General features: G+C 45.4%; 1 protein-coding gene across 1 annotated transcript in view; it reads right to left on the bottom strand.

Moving 5' to 3' along the window:
• CCNYL1 (cyclin Y like 1) overlaps window positions 1-25878 on the bottom strand; it is a 409830-nt gene that overhangs the window by 60964 nt on the left and 322988 nt on the right. Inside the window, exon 9 of the mRNA XM_086955331.1 lies at window positions 8842-9004. Coding sequence (XP_086811457.1) covers window positions 8842-9004 — 163 coding nt within the window. The remainder of the gene's footprint in view (window positions 1-8841; window positions 9005-25878) is intronic.

The raw sequence follows: 25878 nt of genomic DNA, 5'->3' as shown, positions 1-25878 counted from the left end.
ATGCAGTGCATGAGTTAGATTTGGGATAGGACTCATTATGTTGGAAGTTGCGACTTCCTGATTGCAACAAGATTTAAATGACCTTTCCTAATCATTCTATATTCTACAAATTCTGTGTCCAGGAATTAGTTTAGTACCGGTCGAGGCTATCTTGTACTTGTAGCCTATAAGTAACGGGTTAATACAGTATGTACAGTGACCCGAGGTATATTTGGGCTACACCTCAGTGCGAATGAATTTTAGTTAACTTATCCTACATATACCATCTTCTCCAACTCTGAGTCTTGATACGTGTAGTACCGCCCTAGAGTATGACCAACTCAGCCGGCGAGTTTCTTTTCCCTTCCCTTGAGTAAATGTTTGTCAGGACTATGACATGGTGCTAAAGATGAGCCATCTTGTCTATGGGAGGAACTTGGTCATTAGAAATATTTTCGTTTCCCTCTTTTCTAATGTTTGGCGGAAGAGAGTTTCAGATTCTGGGTGCTGCTCCTGAGAAAGCTCTATCATAGGTTCTCTTCTTTCGGAAAATGGGTGGTCTCAGAACCAGCTCCTTGGCACTCCTAGCTGGTCTATTTCCTCCAGATACTTCAATTTTCTGGGCAAGGTATCTTGGTGTATTGTAGTGAAGCGCTTTGTGTGTGATACATGCCATTTTTAGCTGAATTCTGGCTTCGCACGGTAGCCAGTTTAATACTTTTAGGTGTGGAGAGATGATTGAACTTCCTCGAACGAGTGATAATTCTTGCAGCTGCGTTTAGGCATGCTTTTAGTGGTGCTGTGGAGATTAAGGTAGACCTGCTAAAGTAGTGCAACCATATTCAATCCTCGAGATGACCAATGATTGGACTGCTAGTTTGAGATCCGCCTGAGAAATGAAGGGTTTCACTTTTCTAATGTAGTTCAAATGAAAATGGGCACTTTTAGCCATTGCTTTGATGTGGGCTTTCATATCAAGGTTCTCGTCGAGTGTGATTCTTAGTGATTTAGCAGAGTCAACTAAAGTAGGGGTGCAGTCAAGTTCCGTGATCATTTTAGACCAATCCTTGACCTCAGGGGGCTTTTTTGGTGGTGAAATGAGTAGGAATTCTGTTTTCTGAGTGTTTAGCTTCAGATGATTGATTGTAATGTTGTTTGTAAAGCCTCGTTCATTAACCTGATGTCTTCCAGAGACGCGATCTTGATGTATATCTGTGTGTCGTCGGCGTACATATGAAAGGATATTTTGGAATTTTGAATAATTTCCGTAAGCGGTTCAACATTAAGGTTAAACAATGATGGCGATAATGTAGATCCTTGGGGACTCCAATCGTGTTAGGGCATAAAGGTGACAGAGCTTGGTTGACCAGGAATCTTTGCGTTCTATTTTTGAGGAAGGATTCAAACCATTTCAGCACATTACCCGATATTCCCATCGTGTCCTGGAGCCTGTTCAGTAATTTTGCATGATTTACCGTGTCAAATGCAGATGACAGGTTTAGGAGGATGAGTAGACATGTTCTATTTTGGTCTAGAGCAGAGGTCTTCAAACTTTTGAAGGTTGAGCCCCCCCCCCAGCTGAATTTTTTTAAATGTCGGGCCCCCCACCACCTGACAGAAATTTCTGGAATCTGGTACACTACATAATCGACCGCCACCCGCATATCCCGGGCCATATCCGGCAAATAATGTTCAAAACAATGAGTGTTTCCTCCTTCTCAATGACTTCCCTCACTACCACTCACCAACAATGCACCTCATCTCTATATAGCACCTTTCTGGCAAACATATAATTGTTTTTATAGTGCTACTCATAGTTTCATCATACTCAGGGACATATGTACAAGCCCCTATAGACACTACATCGTCACTTTTTATGACGTTGTGGTGGCGATCTGGGCATTGCCGTATTTATAAGGCAGAGTTAAACCACTTAACTTGGCTTAACGCTGGCTTGTAAATAAGGCCCCCTTTCATGCTATGCTTAGCGTGAAAGGGTGGGCAGTGGGTGTTGCGGTGGGCGTTCCAATGCAACAGGCACTGATTTTGATGTTGCGCCCTATTTACAAGGGCATCGTAAAAGTGAGGCAGCGTTAAAATTAAGAACAGGGAAAACCTAGTCTTAAGCTGGCGAAACTAGGAGAAATACATTATTTCGCCTCATTTTTGCTTCATCCATGTGTGCTGCCTTGTGCAGCACACATGGAAAAAGCAAAATGCCTTGTATTTGTAATCTTTAAAAGAAAATCAATTATGTGATTGCAGTTTGTGCTGCATTAAAGCAGCACACATGGAAGTGAGACAGATGGCATTTAAAGATTGTTTATGTACAGGAAGGTTCCCCTCCTGTACATAAACAATCTTTTTCCTGCACCCAGACACCCTTGCACTATGGTGCAATGGTGTCTGCGCTACACTGCTAAGTGTAGCGCCAGAGCAGGGGAAACGCAAGGCTGCACCATATTGTTGTAAATATGGTGCAGCCTTCTGTTTCTGAAGTGGCGGAGAGAGTCCTTAACCCATGCTAACGCCTCACTCCACAACTTCCTTGAACATATGCCCCTCAATTCTTTGATCTGCATGGTCCACCTTCTTTGGAGCAGGCACATTAACCCTCTGTGCTGTGAGGGTGGCAGGAGTGCTCATGTGAGTGCACAGTGAGGTATGCGACAGTGTGAGAGTAGGGTAAGTGGAGTGACTGCAGGGTGGGTTAGGTGACCATAGGAATTTGGGTGCGCATGTTAGTGCAGAGTGGGACTAATGAATGCATTGTTAGTGATGGGCTTGTTTAAGTGAGATTGCAGATTGAGCAGTGAGGGGGACAGGTGAGTGAAGTGTCACATGAGTAATTTGTAATTTGTAACTGTGTTTTGTATCGCGCCAACTCACCTACAGGTCTCAAAGCGCTATTGAACAAGTACAGCAACAAAGATGGAATAAGAATATAGAGGTGTCTGATCTAGTAGCCGACTATTGAGATGGGAATGAGTCTTTGAAGAGTAAGGTTTTCAGGGACTTCCTAAAATGGAGGAGATTAGGTTCTCTGCGAAGCGCCTCCGGTAGCTTATTCCAGATGGTAGGAGCCTGAACTGAAAAAGATCTGCCTCCTTTTGTTGTTAACTTGAAACGTGGACAGGATAGCAGAAAAGATCCGGACGATCGCAGGGCGCGCTTAGGTTCGTATATCCCGAGCCTTTCTTTTATGTAGGCTGGCGCTTGTCCGTGGATTGCTTTGTGGCAGATACACATGATCTTAAATTCTACTCTCTGTGCCATAGGCAGCCAATGTAGCCTATAGAGCAGGGGGGAGGCATGAGTCCTCCTCGGCAGTCCAAAGATCAAACGTGCTGCGTCGTTCAGGATAACCTGAAGACGGTTGATTGAGTTTTTTGGAAGGCCGAGGTACAGCGCATTGCCATAGTCTATTCGAGACACTATAGTGGCGGAGACAATAGTTCGCAGAATTTTTCTCGAGAGCAGGGGTGCGAGTTTGCGTAGTTGCCTGATCAGGTTAGTGCAGGAACCAACTACAGCGGATACTTGGTTGACCATCGAGAGTTCCTGGTCAATTTTCATCCCAAGACTCTTGACACTAGGGCACGGTATTGGGGTGGGTCCTAGTTCTTGTGGCCAAAATAAATCATTCCAGGGGGAAGTAGAGGTTGAGACTACGAGCACTTCCGTTTTGTCTGGATTGATTTTCAGCAAATTGGACGACATCCAATTCACTGTAAATCGTAGTATGTCTTGGGCCAAGGACTGAGCCGATGGTGTATTGTCGATACTCAGCAATAGCCGCGTATCGTCGGCGTAGTTAAAGACTTTACAATTCATGTTTGCCAGGGACTCTATCAATGGTTGTAAGTACAGGTTGAATAAGAGCGGAGAGAGTGCTGATCCCTGCGAGACTCCACAGGCTAATATGCCCGCATCTGAGACCTGGTCTGCCAACTGGATCTTCTGCGTCCTTCCTGTCAGAAAAGCTGTTAACCATTTGAGGGCTTGCTCTCCTATCCCAAACCTAGCCAGTCTGTCCAGGAGCAGTGCATGGCTGACGGTATCAAACGCCGCTGAAAGATCTAATAAAATCAGGGCGCTTGGCTTTTTACCGTCAGCCATGCATCTTAGCTCATCTAGTACTGACAGCATTACTAGTTCCGTGCTATGGTGGGCACGGAAACCAGCTTGCCGCTCCTGGAGGAGGTGGTGAGATTCCAGGAGGGATGACAGAGATTTTAATACATGCTGTTCTAGTACTTTTGACAGAAATGGCAGCTGGGAGATTGGCCTGTAGTTCTTCAGGCTAGTTGGATCTGCTCCAGGCTTATTTATCAGGGGTCTGACGCGTGCCTCTTTGAAGGTAGATGGTAGTGTTCCAGTGGCTAATGAGGTGTTTAGAAGGTCTAAGATTTGGTCTTCTAGAATCAGCATTGCTAGCCGAAGGATGTCGGGCGGGCAGGGATCAGCGGGGAGCCTGATTTGGTGGATAATACAAGTTGTCTCAGAATGGTGGAGTCAATTTCGGGGAAGCTGGTGAAGACAGGGATTGAGGAGCATGGAGGGGGCGGTTGATCGGTATAGGAGACTGGGTTGTCCTTCTTGATATCGGACAAGATGGTTGCTACTTTTTCGAGGAAGTAACCTTGAAAGGTGTCGCAGTCGATCTGGATGTTTGCCTTTTCCACCTTCTTACTCAGCTCTTTCAGGATTTGAAAGGTCTCTCTCTGGATGTTGGTAGCATTATTAATGCGTGTCTCATAATAATCCTTTTTAGCTGATATAATAAGCTTTTTGTATGATTGAAACAGTGATCTATATGATTCCCTGTCAGTGTCCATTTTAGATTTCCTCCAGCATCTTTCGAGGTAGCGAAGTTTTCTTTTTTGTTCACGTAAACCTTCGGTGAACCAGGGGGCTCCTTTCTCTGCACCTTTTACTTTTTGTGTTTTTTCAGGAGCTAGCTCATCGATTGATTGCCTAAGGGTGGTTATTATCGCATCATACTTTTGAGTCTAGGTCTGTACTATCAGAAAGGGTAGTAAGATTCTGTTTGTATTTGGGCAAGACTTTGGTTAGGGTTTCAGAATTCACTTTCTTCCATTGGCGCACTTTTTTTATTTTTAGCGGTAATTTGGTCTGGTAGATATTTTGCGGTGCAGGGTGGGTAGTGTGCTTTTGTGGCTGCAGGTTGAGTTACAGGGAAAACCGTGCAAGTGCATTGTGAGAGCAGAGTGATCACTGAGTGCAGGGTGTGAGTGCATGGGGGTCAGTATGAGGGTATTGTGATAACTGAGTGTAGGGTGAGCATGAATGTGAAGGGCGAGAATTTAGAGCAGGGGTCTCCAAACCGGTCCTGGAGGGTCGGATCCATGCCAGATTTTTTGGATAACCCCATTGAGATACATGTAGTTATTTTAAAAATCTGGCATGGATCCGGCCCTCCAGGACCGGTTTGGAGACCCCTGATTTAGAGCAAGCTGTCTGAATGCAGGGTGCATTCCCAGACACTTGCAGTAACTCTGCATGCTATTGACGGCAGCGCAGGGTTTCAGATATGTTAAACTATTGCTATTGCAATTATGGCATTAACCAGGGATCGAGGGTGGAGATAATAAATACTGGGCTGATCTTGCAACAAACTTCCAGTTTTATGATTAGGGTTGCCAGCTCATTATTTTGATGTACCAGGTGGTACAAAAATAAGCAGTCACCTAAAGCTCTATTTTCAGCACTTATTTGTGCATACTCTGAACAGCAAATATAAATATAAAGCACTTTAAATTGTGTTTTAGGGCTGCCTGAATGATATGACTGATAATAAAAGGGAATAAAGACAGAAAAATCACATCATGAATGAAAACATACTTCTTTATAACTCATATTTAGTGTCAAGAGAAGCAATTTGCAGGCTGATTAAACACCTGACTGGGATTTGTCTTTTGGCAACTTAAAACACTTTTTAGCCCTTTGATCATTGCACTCCTGCCAGTGTAATTTAAAAAGCAACATGGTCGCCTTTCTGGGAAGAGCTGTCCCTCCCTGGACGGGGTTATATTCCGAGAGCTGAAATGCTTCGGTTGCAGTGGGAGGCTGGAAGCCTTCTCTGCTAAAACTGAAAGCAAGTAACAGACATTCATTTCATCTGCAGTGTGAGGCAAGGAGTCTCCTCTGCTTTGAAATCATTGCTTTCAGTTTTAGCAAAGGGGGCTTCTTGCCTCCCACTGCAGGTAAAGCATTTCAGCTGTAAGAATTAACCAGGATAGCACCCCCCACCCCCCAACCAGTGTGTGGCAGCCTGGCTGAGACCGCTTCCCGGTGCACCCGAGTACTTCACAGGTCTTTAAAAGACCTTTTTCTTGTTAATGAGGCTTTAATGGTTTTCACCCCTTCTTAGGGCCCCTGCAGCTCCACTCTGCCGATCGTTTGGAGAACCGAGGACAAAGGTGACATTTTAGGGAGGAGTGCTCGCCCCCCCTGAGATGGTGTTGCGTCCCCCCAGGGGGGCGCGCCCCACAGATTGAAGAACTCTGGTCTAGAGCCTGTAGAGCATCATCGACTATATGTAGAATCACTGTTTCCATGCTGTGTCCTGTTCTGAAACCCGACTGGCAGTCATCCAGTAGGGATAAATTGTCTATGTGTTCGCTAAGTTGTTTCTGTACACATTTCTCTATTAGTTTGGCAAGTACAGGAATGCTGGTTACCGGGAGAATGTTATTCGGATCAGCCGGGTCCCGCCTTCGGTTTTTTATAATGGGGATGACTTGCCCAGTTTTTACACATTCTGGAAGTATCCCTTGTGAAAGAGCGGCGTTAATTTTTGGCCAAATTGGAATCACGATATGGCTGATTTCTTTCATGCATTTTGATGGGAGAGGGTCGTTTTAGTGGTTATTAGGTTTGATATCTAGTAGCGTTTTGGCGATGTTATTCTGGTCCAACAACTTGATCTTATATTGAGACCTAGGTATTCGCAGGATTTGAGTGGTTCTAATTGTATTTGGCTTACTTCTATATCCGAACGGTGGATGCAGGCTATGCCACCCCCAGTAATTTTTAGTCTATTCAGTCTCATAATGCTATAGAGAGGAGGCACTAGTAGGCCCATGACCGGAGACGATGATTCAGATAGCCATGTAGCCATGTTTCCGTGAGGATTGTCATATCAATTTCCTGGTTAATGATGAGGTCAGCTATGTCTGATGCATGTTTAGCTGCGGACCTACAGTTTATCAGAAGACATTTCAGTGTTTTCTCAGCGTTGTTTGAGTTCAGATTTAGCGGTTTGGTGATTATCTGGACTTGTTGTAAGTTATTAAGGTTGGATTTCCTTTCATTCTGTCTTGATGTTCTATTGGTATTGATCAGGACTGTTCTGATTTCCTCCCCTCTCCTGCGTTCCGTCGCCTCATACTCCCGGAGTAAGGATAGGGTTTCTTCTTCTGTTAAGTCTTTGTCTCCTGTCATGTCGATTATGCCTATTTGATAATGGCATCGCAGTCTCCTTATTCTTTCTTTGAGAGTTTTATATTAGATCTATGATGTGCTCAACTTTCTTGTGGGTGCTATCTATAGATTCACATAACTTTTTCATTGCTTGCAAAGAGCTGATCATGTCTTGTGCCATGTTGTCCATTTTTGTTTGAAGCTCTTTGATTTCTCTCAGGGTCTGGGGTGATGTGTTGGGTGTGTTCATCCGCTTTTTTCGGGATTCACATTTTGTTTTCTTGTTTTTTTGTTCTGTTCTTTTCATCAGGTTCCTTTTCTTTTTGAAATTAGTTTGGTTGTCTGATCCAATAACGCAAATAAAAGTGGATGCGCTATCCAAACTGTGTGCACCTAATACCATGTTTGGGTGAGATACATTTCCTGCCGTTCTGGAAGTCCTTTGAGCTGGAGTAGATTGGGGTATAGCTGGGGTGGAGTCTTCTATATCTGGTATTTCTCGGTTTTCAGCGAGCAACCTGATCGTAGGATATGCTTCTTGATTGAGATGGGGCGATGATTCTTCTCTCTGATTTTCTATGTCGTTTTCCGTATAACGTGTAGATATTTCTGTTCTGTTTGTGTCATAGTCGAGCGATTTGCTTCCTATACCACGTGTCTGTTACTTGCGTAGACTGTGGGACACTAGCAACCGAACGTTTGCAGTGTTATCGCCATTAACACTGTTACATTTTAGAAAAGGAGATTCAACTTTAAATTTTTCAGCACTTTATTCGATTGAGATCAGTTCAAACCATCTTTTGCACTGTCATTTTACTGCAAACCTTGGAACTTATCTCCTTTGGTCTTTTAACCATAGCTACAATTTCTTGTAATATTTTATACAGAACTCAGGCTGGTTCAAACAAAGTCTATTTCCACAAGCTAGTACACTGCAAAACAGCTAATAAATGTCCAGATATGCACCAACTGGAGACAAAATCCCCAACAGCAGCTTAACACCTTAAATGCTACAGCAATTCATCCATGGTGCTGAACTCCCTTAAATTCCATTCTTCATGACGAGCTCAGCTCGTCATGAGCACACGAGCAGTGTACTGCATGACGAGCTGAGCTCGTCAAGCATGGAAGGGGTTAATAAAATGTTCACTGTTAGACTGACGCCAACAAATAATTAAAAAAAAAAATTATTAACACAATATTAATATTCAAGTAACCTTTGCTGCCACCTAAGCACCATGTGTTTTACCTGTGCATGCTAAAGCGAGTGGATATCCTAGGGTTAGATTGCTAGATAAAAAGTTTACATTCCAGACAACCTCGATTAGAGTACAGCTTAGTGCCAGGAAATAGAAACAAATGTTAAGTGGTGTATAACCAACAATATATTCTATTATTTCAATATTCTGTCATTACCTCAAGTTTTTGTGCTCGGTCCTTGCTTAATGGTTCCAACAGAAAGTTCAGGTTGTTGTCATCTGCAAGGGATCGAAGATCGAAGTAGTATTTGGCGTAAACACTGGCAGGTACATTGATATTAAATTGCAGCAGCTCCAAAAAGTGTCTTTCCATCTCATTCCTAGAGTATTCAAGAGAAAAGCAGAACCACATGTATTTATCTTTATTTGCACGGTGCTGAGCAATCTGCCTTACTGCAGCTTTAATACGAAACTTGCACACTCAATTTTGCACAATGATCTACATCAGCGATAAAATGCAGTCCTTTATACGAGCATCCAATGTGAATGGTGTGCATCTTTCTCTGCCTTGGTGCAAGTAATAGACAAGATTTGTATCGTGTGTGGGGGGGTGTCTATTGTTTGTATTGTATGTGAAGACATGTTGGACAACAAAAGGACACAAAATGTAAAAGTATACTGATCTTTTCATGCATGGAATATATAGGAAAGGAACATATGACTGAATTGATGACATGGATTTTCCCCCTATGAGTTAGGTTGGAAATGACATTTCTTCAATTAACTGTGACTGGCTACCTTTGGTGCACACACTATTCTCAATAAGGAAGCGGTACTACAGGGAAACGTTTTGGGAAGACACCGGACTATCTTAACATTTTTGGAAAGTGGTAGAAGTGAGGAATCGAAGTCATGTTTAAAATTGGCAACTGGAAAAATAAATATTTGATGCTAATGTTAATTATGATCAATATATTCAAGCATGTTACACGAAAAGGAAAGTTTTTTATAACCATTTTGGACACATATTGCTTTTCATAAGACAAATACTGACATGCGAACCAGAAAAGTAAGTGGAGCTCAAATAAGCAAACATGTGAATATAAATTTGCTACCATATGCTCGGAATGACTATTTGACAAATCTTCCAGCTTCCCAAGTCAACATCTTTGTTGTTGAGGAAAGAAGTTGGATCAGGAGTATTTCAAGTGTACCCACCATTAAGCTGTGTGCCGAAATTAAATCTGAAATTAGAAGCGGTGGTGATTCCTTTCACCTTCTTTGAATGAACCACATAAAGCAGACTAATTAGTTTAGGCCAAAAATGTTTGTGGTGAGATCGTGAGGCAATAGTTCCAAAGACCAGATCAGTTACAAAACATGTTACTCAGTCATTTCCATCAAAAGAAACCCACAAGCAATCATGAGATCGGTATTAGGCCCTGCATATTGTTAAGCACAGCCTGCTCACAGAATATAATAGTATTCATACTAGTTTGGTCAACCTTATTCATGAGGAATATACCTCAGGTTTAGGGCCTGGATAAATCCCAATGACTGGTTGTACTGCAAAATGGTAAGGAAATCGTTCTAGTTTTGTTTGTGTGATGGAAGACGCAGATAATGTTTCAACTAAAGTCTGCCTGCACTTTAAAGGCTGGTAAAAGACTATGGACATGTAAGGATGCATGATTATTGTATTAATGTAAAGGCAGATGTGTGTCAATAACTACTTTAAGAGATCCTGAAAGCAAAGATCTGTATACATAGAAGGTGCACATTAGGCATCCATTTATTTGTTCGTTTTGTTTTTTTGTCTTAATTTAAATTACTTGATGCACAGCTAATTTTGATCTGCTGGAAACTACATCGGATGAATGTATGGAAACGACATGATGTACTGTATATGTCAATACTTTGTGCAGCGAATGCGCCCAACATCTCAAAGGAACTAAAGTCCAAAGTCAGACGGCATAAAAACAGCCTTTTGGGACAAGCGACATGAATCTAAAGTAGGAGCATACTTTGAAGAAAACAATGCTAATTTAAATTTTAAGTAATGGAGTTTCTCTTGCTGAATAGGGTTGCATCTTGTAAGGAAGTAAATATGGTTAAGAGGAGACACTGGTGGATACTTTCCTTGCAAACATGGACACCATAAGTAGCATAACAGTACATGCCCCGGTTACTTAAAGGTAAAAAATGCGTTACTTACCTGTAACTGCAGTTATCCAGTGTTGGTATCGTTCATAGATTCACATGCCTGAATCATTCCCCGTCGCCAGGATGGGAGTCCCATGTACATAAAGTAATGTCCCATTATAAATATAGAGTAATAGGCCAAAGGCCTCACAGTTACATGTCCAGGTCCTTTTGCAATAAGGACCAAACTCTAGAGAGCAACAAATCAGCTGCCACTACCCTCTGGAACCTTCCTGGAAGGAGCTCTAGTCCCTCAGATTTTCGTAAGCACAGTGCTATATAAAGGAACTACTGAGAGTATTAGGTGAGCCCTTCCAAGGGAGGCGGGTGGGTTGCATGTGAATCTATGAAATATACCAATACTAGATAACTGCAGTTACAGGTTAGTAACGCATTTCTTATCCAGTATTAGGGTACCTTTCATACATTTACATGCCTGAATCAAAGTAAAAAGCAATGATAAGCATATTTCCTTTTTCATAGAGAGTATGAAACACTGGTAAACAAATGTATACATATCCATGTATATACATATGCAAACATCACAACATTAAAATGCAAAGCAATAAGTTGCAAGCGTATCAAAAGATATAATAGTGATAAGAAAATGTGCGTGGAAAAACAAGACAAAGCCGGTGGGAAGGAAGGAAGGCTCACCTTTATCAAAATAGATGACGCAACACCGCCTGTCCCACTTCAGCATCCTTCGTGAGTTCTGTATCCAAACAGTAATATTTGGTAAATGTATGCAGCGTCTTCCATGTTGCCGCTCTGCAAATCTCTGTGATGGGCACACCTGCAAATAGTGCCGTAGAATTAGAAACAGCCCTGGTGGAATGGGCACGTATCCGTGATTGAAAAGGCTGACCAGCCTGCTGGTGACAGAAGACAATAGCAGCTGAGATCCATCTGGAAATGCTTTGCTTTGCGAGAGGGAAACTCTTCCTCGGTAAGCTATAAGCCACAAAAGTTGGTTGGATTTGCGGAAAGTTTTTGTTCTGTCAACGTATAATTTAAGGCAGTGTTTTAAATCCAGAGAATGGAGAGCTCTTTCTGCTGCCGTTTAAGGATTTGGAAGAAAGTTTAAGACAATAGGCTCATTTAGGTACTTTTGGAATAAATTTTGGATTAGACCGAAGAATTACCCTGTCATTTTGAATTGTAAAAAGGGATATTGTATCGTGAAAGCGTGAAGGTCACCAACTCACCTTGCGGATGCAAGGGCTAAAAGGAACGCAGTCTTCCAAGATAGGAACTTGAGGTCAGCTCTGTGTATCGGCTCAAAAGGGTGCTTCGTCAGCTGAGCAAGTACTTTGTTTAGCTGCCATGTTGGAGGTGGCGACTTAACAGGAACTGTTTTATTAATCTGTTTGACCAAAGAGAAGGTCAAGTATAAGATCTCCTGAAACGGGATATTGCTGCCAGGTGAACTTCGATGAAAGAGTGGGCGAGGCCCAAAGTAGCCAAATCAAGGAGGGATGGTAATATCTCTTCTGGAGAGGATGTGAAGGGATGGACCTTAGCCGATCTGCACCAGATTCAGAATCTCTACCATTTAAAGGAATAAGTCTGGTTTGTGCTATCTGCTCAGGATGGAACACCTGCATTCCGGAGGAATGTTCAAATCTTGGAACTCATGGAACTCAGGAGCCAGGTCGATATATTGAGAGATGCTGGGTCCAGGTGCTGGACTTGTCCCTGGTTCATTGTGAGGAGGGATGGAAACAGCGGTAATGGAATTAGTGTTTGCAGGGAGAGAAGATGAAACTCTGTGAACCAATATTGGCGAGGCTATGCTGGGGCTATTAGAATCAGCATGCAAGGTTTTGCCTTCATCTTCCTGAGGATCCTGGGGATCAGTGGAATCAGCGGAAAGGCAGAGGCGAATACGCCGAACGATGCTATTAAAAATGCATTCCCCAGAGATCCCTGTTGGGGATGCCAGCTTGTGAAGTGTTGGCATTTGGCGTTTTGCCGTGTGGCAAAAAGATCCAAAGGGGGTTTACCCCACAGAGAGAAGATGCTGTCGAGAGTGTATTGGTTTAACTCCCACTCGTGGCAGGTGGTCTGCATTCTGCTCAGTGAATCTGCCAACGTGTTGTCTTTTCCTGGAACGTACTCCGCTCATAGAGAGACTTTTTTCCGAAGAGAACAGTTCCAGATTTTTTGCGATTCTTGAGAGAGTGAGAGCGAACGAGTCCTTCCCTGCTTGTTCAGGTAGTGCATTGTTGTAGTATGGTCCATTCTGACAAGCACTTGCGTACCTATTATTCTGGGAAGGAAAGCAGGAAGCGCTAGGTAGACAGCTCTGAGTTCTAGATGGTTTATGTGAAGTCTCCGCTCGGGACGCAACCAATTCCCGCTGATCTGAAGCTACTGAAGGAAGGCTCCCCAACCTTCCAGCGACGCATCCGTGGTTATAACCTGCGGAGATGCTAGAGTAAGGAAGGATAGGCCTTGAGACATTGTGAGGCGGAATCCACAAGTCGAGAGCTGCGAACATCTGAGGAGTTAACTGTATGGTGTCGTCGAAGAATCTGCTGACTTGAATCCAGTGTGCGGACAGAGCCTCTTGAAGAGGACGCATGCGACGACATCAGTATGGAACCAGGAGGCTGCAGGAAGACATTCCGAGGAGGGATTTGAATAGGCGCACTGAAAGAGACTCTTATGCGCAAGCGTTCTGCCAATCGTAGGAGTCTTTGTTGCCGCCGCTGCAATGGATAAGCTTTGTTTAGGACCATATCTAGGACAGCTCCCAGAAATGTGATCCGCTGAGAAGGCTATAAAACTGACTTGTCCGGGTTGAGGGTAAGACCTCATCTTTTGAAAAGTCGCAGACAGGCGTTGGAAGACCTTCTTGCGCGGTTGAGAGAGGGTGCCTTGAAGAGCCAGTCGCCCAGATATGGAAATATTTGGTGATGCTGTTGCCTGAGAAAAGCACACTGGCGAAAGGCATTTTGTGAAGATGCGAGGGGCTGACTTGAGCCCCAAATGCATGACCCGGAATTGGTAATGTCTGCCCGCTACAGCGAACCTCAGAACTTTTTTGTGCCTTTTGTGGATTGGAATATGAAAGTAGGCATCCTGGAGATCCAAGGATGCCAGTGAGGAGCAGTAGGACTTCCTGAATAGTGACCATGCAAAATGATTGTTTTTTCAAGTATTTGTTTCGATTTCTCAAATCTAGGATCGGTCTCCATTTCTTTTCCTTCTTTCGCACCAAGAAGAACCAGAGTAAAAACCTTATCCTCTTTGATGGACGGGTACTCGTTCTACAGCACCCTTCTGGAGCATCGCTGATATTTCCATGAGTAAGAGATGCACATGCTTGTGATTTATATGTTGAGGAGGCGTTGGCGGTGGGGTTTGGACAAATTCCAGGGAGTGTCCGAATTGCACCAGTTGAAGAACCCAACGATCCGTTGTGATTTGACTCCAATTGTGAAGATAGTGGGAAATTTTTCCTCCCAATCTGGAAGGTGGAAAAGAAACAGACTGGCGGTAGAGAGAAGTCATTGACATCGCGCGGAATCCTTCTGCCTTCCGGCTTTTCCGCGAAAGGAAGACTTGTTGTATGAAGTCTGCGCTTGTTTCCTCTACTGAAACCGAGGCCTGTATTGGTTAGAGGAGGAATATTTAGACTTAAATTGTTGGTAGCCTCCTCTATTAGAGTATTGCCCTCTACCCCTAGATTCACAAAAAGTGGTGTTTCTATATTGCAGGGCACCCAGAGCTCTGGCCGTATCCGTGTCTTTTTTAACACCTTGGAGGGCCTCCTCAATATGGGTACCAAGAATAAGTTGATCATAAGGCACATCAAGGATTTTAGTTTGAATATCAGGTCGGAAAGTTGTTGCCTTAAGCCACCCTTGTCGCCACAGAACTGCGATGTCCATAGCGCAATCTAATGTTTCAGAATCCGACCTTCCACCTTCCAGAAGCACCTTTCTTGCTTCGTCTTTAGATTCTTGCGGCAAGGACTCCAAGAATAGTGCAATACCTGATCACATTTGTCTATTGTAGCGTCCCAATAGCGCCAGTGAGTTAGACGCTCATACCGTTAGCGCTGAAATAGAGGAAAACATTTTACCAATATTGTCCAGGCGCCTGCCCTCTTTATCTAGGGGAGCTGAAAGTGGGACATAAGGGTTTTTTGATCTGCGTTGCACTGCCTGAGTGATCACTGAATCAGGCTTTGGATGCCCAATGAGACGGGTGGGAGCATCGTCCAGAGCCATGTATTTCCTGTCCAATCTTGGTAGGACTGGAGGAACTGTAGAGGGATTCTGCATGATCTTGACGCCTTGATCCCAAATGTAGTCTATGATGGACATAGACCTAACATACTTTTTATAAGGTTCCTTGAGATCTTAAAGGAATCAGTCTTGCTGGTGAGAGGGCATTGGTAGTTTGAATCGTTGGGCTGCTCTCTTTAGGAGAATATGGAATCCTCCTATATTTCAGGAGGAGAGTCCCCCCTGAGGAGGTAAAGGTTATGCGGGAAGAGGGATAACGTAGTCGTCCCATTCGTCATGGTGTGACTGCGTATCCTAAAGCTCCCCGTCTTCCTGTCCTTCATCGTCATAGTCCGTAGATGGAAAGGGTGGCACCGGCACCTCAATATGAATAGATGGTGGAGATGAGACATGCACTCTCTATGATGGTGAGAACACTGGAGCAGGAGACGGCGCATACTCCTGTTCATCCATCTCCTAATCATCATAATCTGAATTCTCTTGATACTTAACATTAAGTTCGTAAGGACTTCTTGCAGCCTTAAACATACTGTCCTCATCTAAATCATCCTCCTCATCCAAAAGGTGCGAGGGTGGCAAAGGTTGAACCGTACTGGGTGATGTTAGAGAAGGCGACAGCTTCCGTTTTGTAATTTTATGGTGAAATTATGTCATCTTTAGTCCTGACGTAGGTGTCATCGACGAGTTAGTCGTCGACGAGGAATCGTCGAGCAGTGTAACAGACGCTGCTGTCGAAGGGGGAATTCTCGTTCGGTATCGAATAGGTAGTCGACGGCACACATCGTCGAGCGAGTCGTCGTTGTTGATTTCTTAATCTTGATAGTCAACGACAAAGGGGTACGTGCTGTCAACGAAGACGTCGAAAGAAACGCTAACGAGACTGATCGCGTCGAACTCATAGTCGTCGATGAAGGCACTCCAATGGCAATCTGTAGGAGATAATGCCATCGTCGACGAGGTGGTTGTCGACGGCGCTGAGGAAGGCTTTCTGAAAGTGTGCTTCACCCTCGGCAGTGGAGTTATAGGGTCAGGAGCAGGCTTCTTTGACCCTGGAAGAGGAGAACACTCTCTTGCATGCACATCTTTAAGCTTTGGAGCATCTGAAGACTGTTTTTTCATCTTCTTTTGAGGTTGCTGCATAGAAGGTCCTGGAGAAATTTCTCTGGGCCTTTCCTGAGGAGTTTTTGGAGAAGATTTAGATGATGTCTCACTCCTCTCAGAAGACATGGGGTCTTCTTTGTCCTTAAGTCTCTGCAGCCAAGTCAAAAGCCTTCCCTCAGGATCTGTTAACGTTTTTGTAGAAAAAGTCAGACACACCTTGCAGTCTTTAGGAGAATGGTCTGGATAAAGACAGTAAAGACAGTCCTGGTGCTGGTCATCGACATACAATCTCTTCTGTTTGCAAGTCTCATATGGCCTAAAAAGGCCTTTTTTAGGGGTATCCGACATGAAGACAGCAAAGACTACAATCAGATAGAGAAATATCCGAAGAAAATAAATTAAATCCAAAGATATTGAAAGAAACCTGAGCAGAGCTCAGTGGAGACTCCCTTAGCACGACGTGCAGTAGAAAATCTGAGGGACTTGAGCTCCTTCCAGGAAGGTTCCAGAGAGTGGTAGCAGCTGACTGATTGTGCTCTAGAGTTTGGTCCCTATTGCAAAAGGAACTGGATATGTTACTAATGTGAGGCCTTTTGCCTATTACTCTAAATGTATAATGGGACAATACTTTATTTATGTACCGGGGACTCCCATCTCGACGACTGAGAATGATTCAGGCATGTGAATCCATGAAAGATACCCTAATACTGGATAATCTTCATTACTCGGAGTATTGTCTTCCTCGCCACATGAGTTACGAAGTGACATTCAGCTCCACACTAGAAACCTCCAAAGCAATTTACGTTCTATGCTTCCCATCCCTTCCCAACATGGCTGACCACCATCACCCTTGACCCAGTACAAGAGGAGGGATGAACCACCTCACTTCCTGAAGAATTACCAAGCCCTGATAGCAACCACATGAAGCGGATAGCAAAACAGAGATTGACGGATGGATACTCATGTGGCGAGGAAGACAATACTAGGAGTAATGAAGATTACCGGTAAGTAACCGAGGCATTACCTCCTCGTGACTCTTCCTCACCAGCTGGAGTTACGTTGAGCACATACCCAAGGCAGCGGCTTCATGAACACTCATAAGAAACCATAGACCACAGGATGATGCAAACACCAAGTGTAATCCAAATAACCAATACAGATGTAAAAAAAAAAGTAGACACACAGAAGGAGCAACAATCAAAAACAGAAAGAGCCAGTCTGGTGATTAGCCTCACCAAAACCCCCACAGAAGGACCACCCAACACCACTCGGTATTGATCCATTTACATGTGAGGAGAGAACCACGTAGCGGCCCTGGACCCAGGAAGACACCTCCGACCCCTGGGAACCATAGGGCTGCAAGATCGTCTGCTTAATCCACCTACTCAGTCAACAATCGACAACCACAGGAGATTGGAGAGAGAAGGCTTATGACCCGATCTCACCAGGCTAAAAGTGACAGACCATCACAGTTGCAAAAGGGCAAAGTCTGTTCCAAATACACCAACACTGTCTGCCAGACATCCAGACGAGAGACCAGCATCCACCCCGAACCCAATGACTGGAGCGAAAGAAGGCAGAATGACCTCCCGGGAACGGCTGACCACAAACGGGACCTTGGGCAGGAACTTAGGTCTAGGGCGCAAAACAATACGGTCCAGCAAGACACACAAAGGAGACCGCAAAAAAGATCCCAGTTCCCTAATGCGACCAGCGGATACAATGGCCACCAGAAACACAACTTTCATAGCTAAGAATTTAATGTTCACAGAAACCAAGGGCTGAAACGGACCCCCTTGAAGGGCCTGCAACACCAACAGAAGATCCCAGGAAGGGGCAAGACAAATTGCTCTTGGACGTTGCAGAAGCAGCCGGGCCACTAAAGGATCTAGACCATCCCACTGAGGACTGCGAAAAGTGAAAGGAGCCAGGGAACCAGAGTCCAGGGCCTCAGAAACACACCACTGAGAAAAGGACCCCCAATTGCGGGAATAAGATTGAAGAGTCGCCGGGCAATGGGAACCCTGCAAAAAGTCAAACACTTCCACGGAGCAGCCCGAGACAAAAGGCTCACCCTCTCAAGAGCCAGGCCTGAAGATGGAGTCGACGTAGAACCCTCACAGGAAGAGGAGGACCCCGCAAGGGGTTCGGAAGAATGAGGATCGCCCAACACTCCTGGACGGCCTTCTCCCTGAGGGTGGCGAACCCAACTGGGCACAACCAACAGAACAAACGCCAGGCGAATCTTGCACAGAACCTGAGCAATCTAAGGGATAGGAGTAAAAGCGTAAAGCAGGGTGTCCGGCCACTGGAATGACATCGCATCCACCTGCCATGCCTCCAGACAGGGATGAATCGAGCAGAAGCAGGGCAGGGCAACATTAGCCCTGTCAGCAAACATATCCACCATCGGCATCCAAACCTCGACTGCAACACCTGTCAGGGAGGTGGAAGCCATGGGGGGGCGGGGTGAACACCCTGCTCAGGTGGTCCGCACCGGGAGATAGACCGCCTGGAGAGACAACACAGTGCCCTTTGCCCAGATCAGAATCTCCTGAGCCAGGAGCCACAGAAAGCGAACCCTGCAGCCCACCTGCTGATTGAGGTCTTCCATCATAACCAGGTTATCTGTCTGGACCAGAACATGATGCCCCTGAAGAGCCGAAGCAAACTCCAGACAAGCCATCTGAATGGCCTTCAGTTCCCAGACGTTGGACAAGCAACCAGCCTGCAGGCGAGCCCAAAAACCCTGCACAGATCGGGAATCCAATGTTGCCCTGCAGCCCTGCTGGCTGGCATCAGTCGTCAACACCAAGAAGGGGGACAGCAGAAAGGGCAGAACCCTGGACAGATTGGACTCCACCCTCAGCAGATCGTAAGCCGTGAAACAAGGGGACTAATGGGACAACAAATGGTTCACCAACTCTTGCCATAGGCTTGTAGACTAGCCTAAGGCAGAACATTTATCGCAGCTGATATCAAACCCTGCACCCTCAACCATTGATGCACTGGGGTGTAATCCAAGGCAAGAAGACAACCCAGATCTCTCCTCAAGGTTGCCCTCCTTCCGACCGGTAAAACCACCAGCCCCTTGACCATGTCAAAGTGACCCCCAATAAACATCAAGTCCCGAGTGGAAACCTGATGTGACTTATTGCTGTTGATCAGGAAACTGTGCCTCTCCAGGACCTCGCACAACCTCTGGGCGTGAAGAGTCCCCTTAGAAAAAGAAGAGGCAGGGATCAGAAAGTCATCAAGGGACAGGAATACCAGAATCTCCTCTCTGTGGATGATCCCAAACAAGGGGGCCCAAACCTTTGTAAAGACCCTCGGGGCAGAAGACAAACAAAAGGGCAGTACCTAGAATTGAAAGTGCTTAGTCCCCACACAAAACCATAGGAACTGATGAGAGGCCAGGTGAATGAGCAGATCCAGCAAAACCACTACATCCCCCTGAACCAAGAAAGGAAGAATCTCCTGCAAAGAAAGCATCTTAGATTTAACATGAGGGATAAATGAGTTCACCCTCTTCAGATCCATCACTGGGCGGAAGTCCCCAGAAACATTTCTCACCAAAAAAAAAGGATGAAGGAGACCCCAAGAGCCATTTGACAGGCCCGAAATGGACGAATGGCCTCTTTTCTAAGAAGACCCTGAATGCCTGCTAAAAGCGCCTCTCTCTTTGGTGCGGCTGCAGGCAAGGGAGTATGAATGAATGTCTGGAGGAGGGGAAATCGAAGACAATCAAATAACCCTGCCGGACAATTCGCAGAGCCCACTGGTCCAAGACCGATTTTTCCAAAGTCTTTACAAAAGTCAACAATCGACCCCCCCACAGGAGATTGGATGATAGAACCCCAGGATAGTCAGGACTTGGATATCGGAGCGGAACCACCATCTGATTGCTGAGACCGGGGACTTGAGGAAGAACGGGGTGCACTGGCTGCGACTCCTCCCTCAAAAGGGCAAGCTCCCCCTAGCAGCAGCATGTGGACCGAATGCCCTCTTGGGAACAAAGAACCTCACTCTAGAGGACTGACAGGAACCAACAGCTTCCTATCCTCAACCAATTTCTTTACAATCACCTCCAGGGAAGAGCCAAACAGCCTGGTCCCCGAAAAAGGGATCTTCGTAAGAATGGGCTTCTGGGCTGCTCAGCCTCCCAGCGGCAAAGTCAGACCTGGCGCAGAGCTTGAATAACCACGCCCCCTGCAGCAGCTGCTGGCCCCAAGATATCAAAGGATATATCAGACAACAGTCTTGTCTGCTGTTCCATGACAGCCAAGATGGGCAGGATGTCAGCCCCTGGTCCAAAAGTTCCGCTAGGTATTGAATATCCTTCAAAGGGATTGAAGTGTGTAGGAGAGGTAGGAGGAAGCTATGATGGAAAAGGTGGCCGCTGCATAAGACCTTTTAACTGCTGCCTCCACTCTCTTGTCGACTGGATCCGAGGGGTGGAGGCATCCTCCGTAATGATGGACCCATTAGAAAGTAACCGTGCAATCAGGGATTCAACCTTCACAGCAGAGGGGAAATCCTTTGCTAAATCCTGAGTGGCATTGCACTTCGAGAGATAGCGTGAAAAGGACTGTTTGTCCACTTCCTGTCACTAATTGTCAATCACCCTTTTTATAGAAGGATGAAAGGGCAGAGACACAGGCTCCTGTTGCTGGTACTGCATAAAAAAATTATCTGCCTCTTTATCCTTAATGTGCTGCAGGGCCTCCTTCAGTTCTTGACTTGCACATATGTGCCCCAGAGATCTTCCTCCTCCCCATCAACATCAGCACTGGTAGAAGGCTCCATACCATGTTTTTAGGAGAAGGGGCATCCGCTCCTTAAAAGCTGCAGTCACGGCAGCTTGAATCATTAGTTGAAATGCCTGAAGTGAAGGAGTCTCTGCAGGGGCCCGAGTGCTGGGCCTAGCCTCCACCTGGGGAGCCCCACCAGGAATCATGGCTACAACAGACTGAAGAAATCCATAGAGTGAGATGTAATTAAGTAGAAAAATGCTGTCGTAAAAAAACAAACCCGTCCGAGAGAAGCAGCCGGCTGCTAAACAACCCAACTCATCACGCTGGAAGCCACAGCTGGTCAAAGCGCTGACCTCAAGAAGGCAGGGCGAGGTCGTAAAAACCTCTGATCGCCTTACTGCATCGTCGAAATAAAGAGACACTCCGGGAGGCAGCAGAATCACCAGCCCGCAGGCCACGCCGGCGCAAAAGAAGGCCCCAGGAGCAACCCCTCTCAACAGCCAAGAGCTCCGGGACGCCGGGAGAGGACAGGCGGACCTCATCCTGAATAAAAATTAGCCTGCTGTGCAGGGCCTCCAATTCCTGAAATGAGCTCCCTCCACTTAAGCTTCATACAAGGTAACAGGGCGGGAGGGACCCACTTACCTGTAAACACGTTCTGGAGAGTATAAAAACAGGAAGTGGGGTGTGTTGTCTCTCTTCTTGTACAGGGTCATGGGTGATGGTGGTCGGCCATGTTGGGGAGGGATGGGAGGCATAGAATGCAAATTGCTGTGGAGGGTTCTGGTGTCGAGCTGAGGCTCACTTCGTAACTCTAGTGGCGAGGAAGACTTACGAGGAGGTAATGCAGATCATGGTCATTTGAATTCTGACTGCAAAGATGTGGAGTAATTGTAGTGTAAATGTTGGGATTTTAAAGACACAAATGGCCATGTAACCCGCATGGGTATCCACAAATGGATGATCCAGGTTGTACATTGTCGATTCAACTTCCATTTTTCCCAGTATCCATGTGTTTTGGAATAAAATTTGCCACTTTGGGGGGGGGGGGAGAAATTGGTATTATTTACAACTTTAACATTGGTTATTGCCATTGACAGCGGCACTGCTCTTCTTTTTGATAGGAGAATTGATGTATTTACTGAGAATACTTAAATGTTATTTAAATCAAAATATAAGTCTTAGAAACCTATACGTTCTTAATCAGCAAGTACATGTACCTATTTAACAATGACTAAAAGAAAAACATGTAACCACTTTGTATCAGTACTTAGCTGGAGAACTGTTTACTTGAAATATGAAGTTGAATTTCTTCAGCCAAATATAAATGTGAACCTGTTATGGTGATTGTCAACTACTAATTCTACGCTTCTTTACGGATTCCGCCCATCACAAAATTTCTACTGTCATAATGAAATCAAGCATTCTTTGTATGCACCAACACAGTCTAGCCATCTGGCTTCAATTCGCCTAGAAGAACAAGTTACTTACCTTCGGTACCGTTTGCAAAGATTCTCTACTGGTAGATCCCTCACATTTTGAACTCCCCCAGGTGCAAGACTACATCCGCAACTCAAAAAATATATAAATGTTGCACCGATAGGTCATGCCATCTGACACCATTTAAGCACTGCAACAACTTCGAAAGAGACTGCTGTATATAGGTGCTACCCCCTCCAAGATTAGTCAGTTTTCTTTTTCCACTCTTCTGCGCCCTGCGAGGTCGTCCAACCGTGACAAACGGCAAACACGATAGTGTACAGAACCTTAACAAGGGGATGGCCAAGCAACCTACGGGGTTGGGGTAAATACATACACAGAAGAAACAAATACCACGGAGGGGTTCTATCATACAATCAAAGGTATAGGAGCGACCCAAATACTTCAATTGACAAAAGTGGAAAGGGAAACTGATCCATAGATATAATTAGTTTCAAACTGTAAAACATTAATCCAGAGTCAACATTTTATCCACAAAATGGGAACGTATTTGGTGATATTTTCAAAGATATACAATATGGATCTTTTCCAAGGAAAGTATGTTGGAGAAACGCTGAGAACATAAAAACATATAACACCCATAATCAAAAACACCGTTGGAGCAGCAGGTTACAAAACAAAGGTGCTGTTAGTCTGCATTCAGTATAAGTCCACTCGATGGGCATAAAGACACAGTTTTGGTGGCCTTAATAGGCCAGGACTAACGTGGCAGCACAAAACAAAGCGTGTCTTACTGCTGAAAGGAACCGCACGAAAACAAGTCGGGTAATCTAAACAACCAAGGCGGTCTGAAAAGGTATCCCTGAGTGCCCTGTATCGCATCCCTTTCAAATTGTTGGTAACCAGAAAAAAACGGGTGATGCAGCATAGTCGGACATCTTCGTCACTCTGCCTTGTCTCATTCACTCTGGTTACAGACACCTGGTTAATTTGGAACTGATGCGAGCTGTCTTGTGCGGTAGAATATCGAAATCAACAAGTGCTTACTGCGTACCAGAATTAATTTCGAATTTGAAGGTTGACACTTCAGCAGTGAATTAAGAAATAAGACTCTCGCCTATCAGGTATTTGACTGCACTTCCTTTTCTAGCAAAGCTAACACATTGCTGGTCTTCCAGCCAACAATCCTTAGTCTGGCAAAGTACAAGTAAAGGGCTTCTCTTCTTTCTTAGAAAGATGTGGCAGTGTCCCATGTAGAAGGGTGACACCACTCACTAAAAAATGAAGCACAAGTTGAAACCACAATTTATAACAGAAGGAGGAGGAGGTATATGAAGGTTGCACTGACAGCATGCAGATGTAAGGCCAATGGTGAATGGTCCCACTGGTCAACAGTCAAGAGAGCAGCTGTGCACAGGCTCAAAAGATGTGCAAATCAAGAATGTAAGGACTCAGTGAAGGTCCCATTGTGACATAAATAAAGTTCATAGGAGGAAACGTGTGAGCCCTTTCAAGAAACTGACAATAGGTGACTTAAAGAACAAAGTTTGGTAAGGGACAAATAAAACAGCCAAAAGATAATCTTGGATGGTGTCCACAGTAAACTCTTGAAGGGCTAGCGAAAGAATAAACAGCACATCAGGTATCTTGGCCTGAAGTTAACCCAAGGGTCTTCACACAAGTCCACAAACTTCTCTAAGCAACCAGGGTAAATCAATTTGGTTGACTGGTGTTGAGCAGCGAAGATGCAGTCTGCTCCCTCCGTGTGAAGGGCAAAACTAGCCAGCTAGTTTTGATCAATCTCCATGCATAGCAGTGAAGATCCTGGAAGTTCAAGTACCCTGTCCTGCGCTGGGAGACTAGATACTTTCAAAGAACAAGCATTAGAAATGCAATAGGTCTCGCAGCATTAGAGTTAGTGCTTTTAGAATTGTTAATGGTTTTTTTTGTAAATCTTTAGCATGAGGTTGAGGGTGAGTGAGGGTGAGGTGTTGAGGGTGAGTGAGGGTGAGGCTGAGGGGTTGAGGGTGAGTGAGGGTGAGTGAGGGGTTGAGGGTGAGGGGTTGAGGGTGAGTGAGGGTGAGGGGTTGAGGGTGGGTGAGGGGTTGAGGGTGAGTGAGGGTGAGGGGTTGAGGGTGAGTGAGGGTGAGGTTGAGTGAGGGTGAGGGTGAGTGAGGGTGAGTGAGGGTGAGGGTGAGTGAGGGTGAGGGTGAGTGAGGGTGGGTGAGGGTGAGTGAGGGTGAGTGAGGGTGAGGGTGAGTGAGGGTGGGTGAGGGTGAGTGAGGGTGGGTGAGGGTGGGTGAGGGTGGGTGAGTGTGGGTGAGTGTGGGTGAGGGTGAGGGATTGAGGGTGAGGGGTTGAGGGTGAGTGAGGGTGAGTGAGGGTGAGGGGTTGAGGGTGGGTGAGGGGTTGAGGGTGAATGAGGGTGAGGGAGGGTGAGGGGTTGAGGGTGAGGGATGGAGGGTGAGTGGGGGTGAGTGAGGGTGAGTGAGGGTGAAGGTGAGTGAGGGTGAGTGAGGGTGGGTGAGTGTGAGTGAGGGTGAGTGTGGGTGAGTGTGGGTGAGTGTGGGTGAGTGTGGGTGAGTGTGGGTGAGTGAGGGGGGGTGAGGGGTTGAGGGTGAGTGAGGGTGAGGGTGAGTGAGGGTGAGGGGTTGAGGGTGAGGGTATAGAGAGGGAGAGGAGGAGAGACAGGACAGGGGCAAGCAGCAGAGACACGGCGACACGGCGGGAGAGGAAAGAAATAGACTTGAAACTTGTTTAAATCAATAACCCCCTTTGCACGATTTCTAGTTTTGCACAACATTCTAAACATCTGTAAGGGCCTGGTCGGACCCGCCCTAAAAAACACATGATCTATGAACACATTTTGGGTGGGACTACACCACCGTAAAGAGTATTAGCTCGGTAATCCTTGCAAGTAAAATACTTAACTTTTTTGTTTAACCTGTGCAGAAAACCAGCTGCTCATCGCGTGATTTTGTGCCCTCTGGGGCAAGAACCGCTTATTATTTGCTGTGCTTTTTTTTTGTTTGCTCAAACTTGCGGATCTTCTGAAGAACATGGTAAGTGTTCCTTGAATGCACAGACCTTTTACCAAACGTTTTTAAAGAGCTGCCACACACACAAAAACATGTTTTTATAACAATAATGTAGGTGTGGTCGAGTGGGATCCAGCAATGCACACGCTATCAGGAAGCATATGTCAATACAGCAGTTTTAAAAACACGCCAGAATCTGACCACACAACACTGTAATACAATACCGAACATACATTGAGTTGTCATCCCCGATTTACCGAAAACAGTATTTTGGATACAAGTCCACTGACGTATAACGTCAAACAGAATCAGCAGCAGTATTTGCAGTGAGCTGCGCTCTCTGCCTTGCTATCTCTCATTCTGGGGGGAGATTGCAAAATCTATCAGAGACGATGCAAGTTATTTGTTCAAACGCTGCTATTCTGTGTTCCTTCAGCCATTCAGCGGGGGTGAGGAGGAC

The sequence above is a fragment of the Lissotriton vulgaris genome, chromosome 2_1, assembly GCF_964263255.1.
Source record: "Lissotriton vulgaris chromosome 2_1, aLisVul1.2, whole genome shotgun sequence".
NCBI lineage: Eukaryota > Metazoa > Chordata > Amphibia > Caudata > Salamandridae > Lissotriton > Lissotriton vulgaris.
The sequence above is the reverse complement of the archived record's forward strand: the minus strand, read 5'-3'. Positions and strand labels throughout refer to the sequence as shown.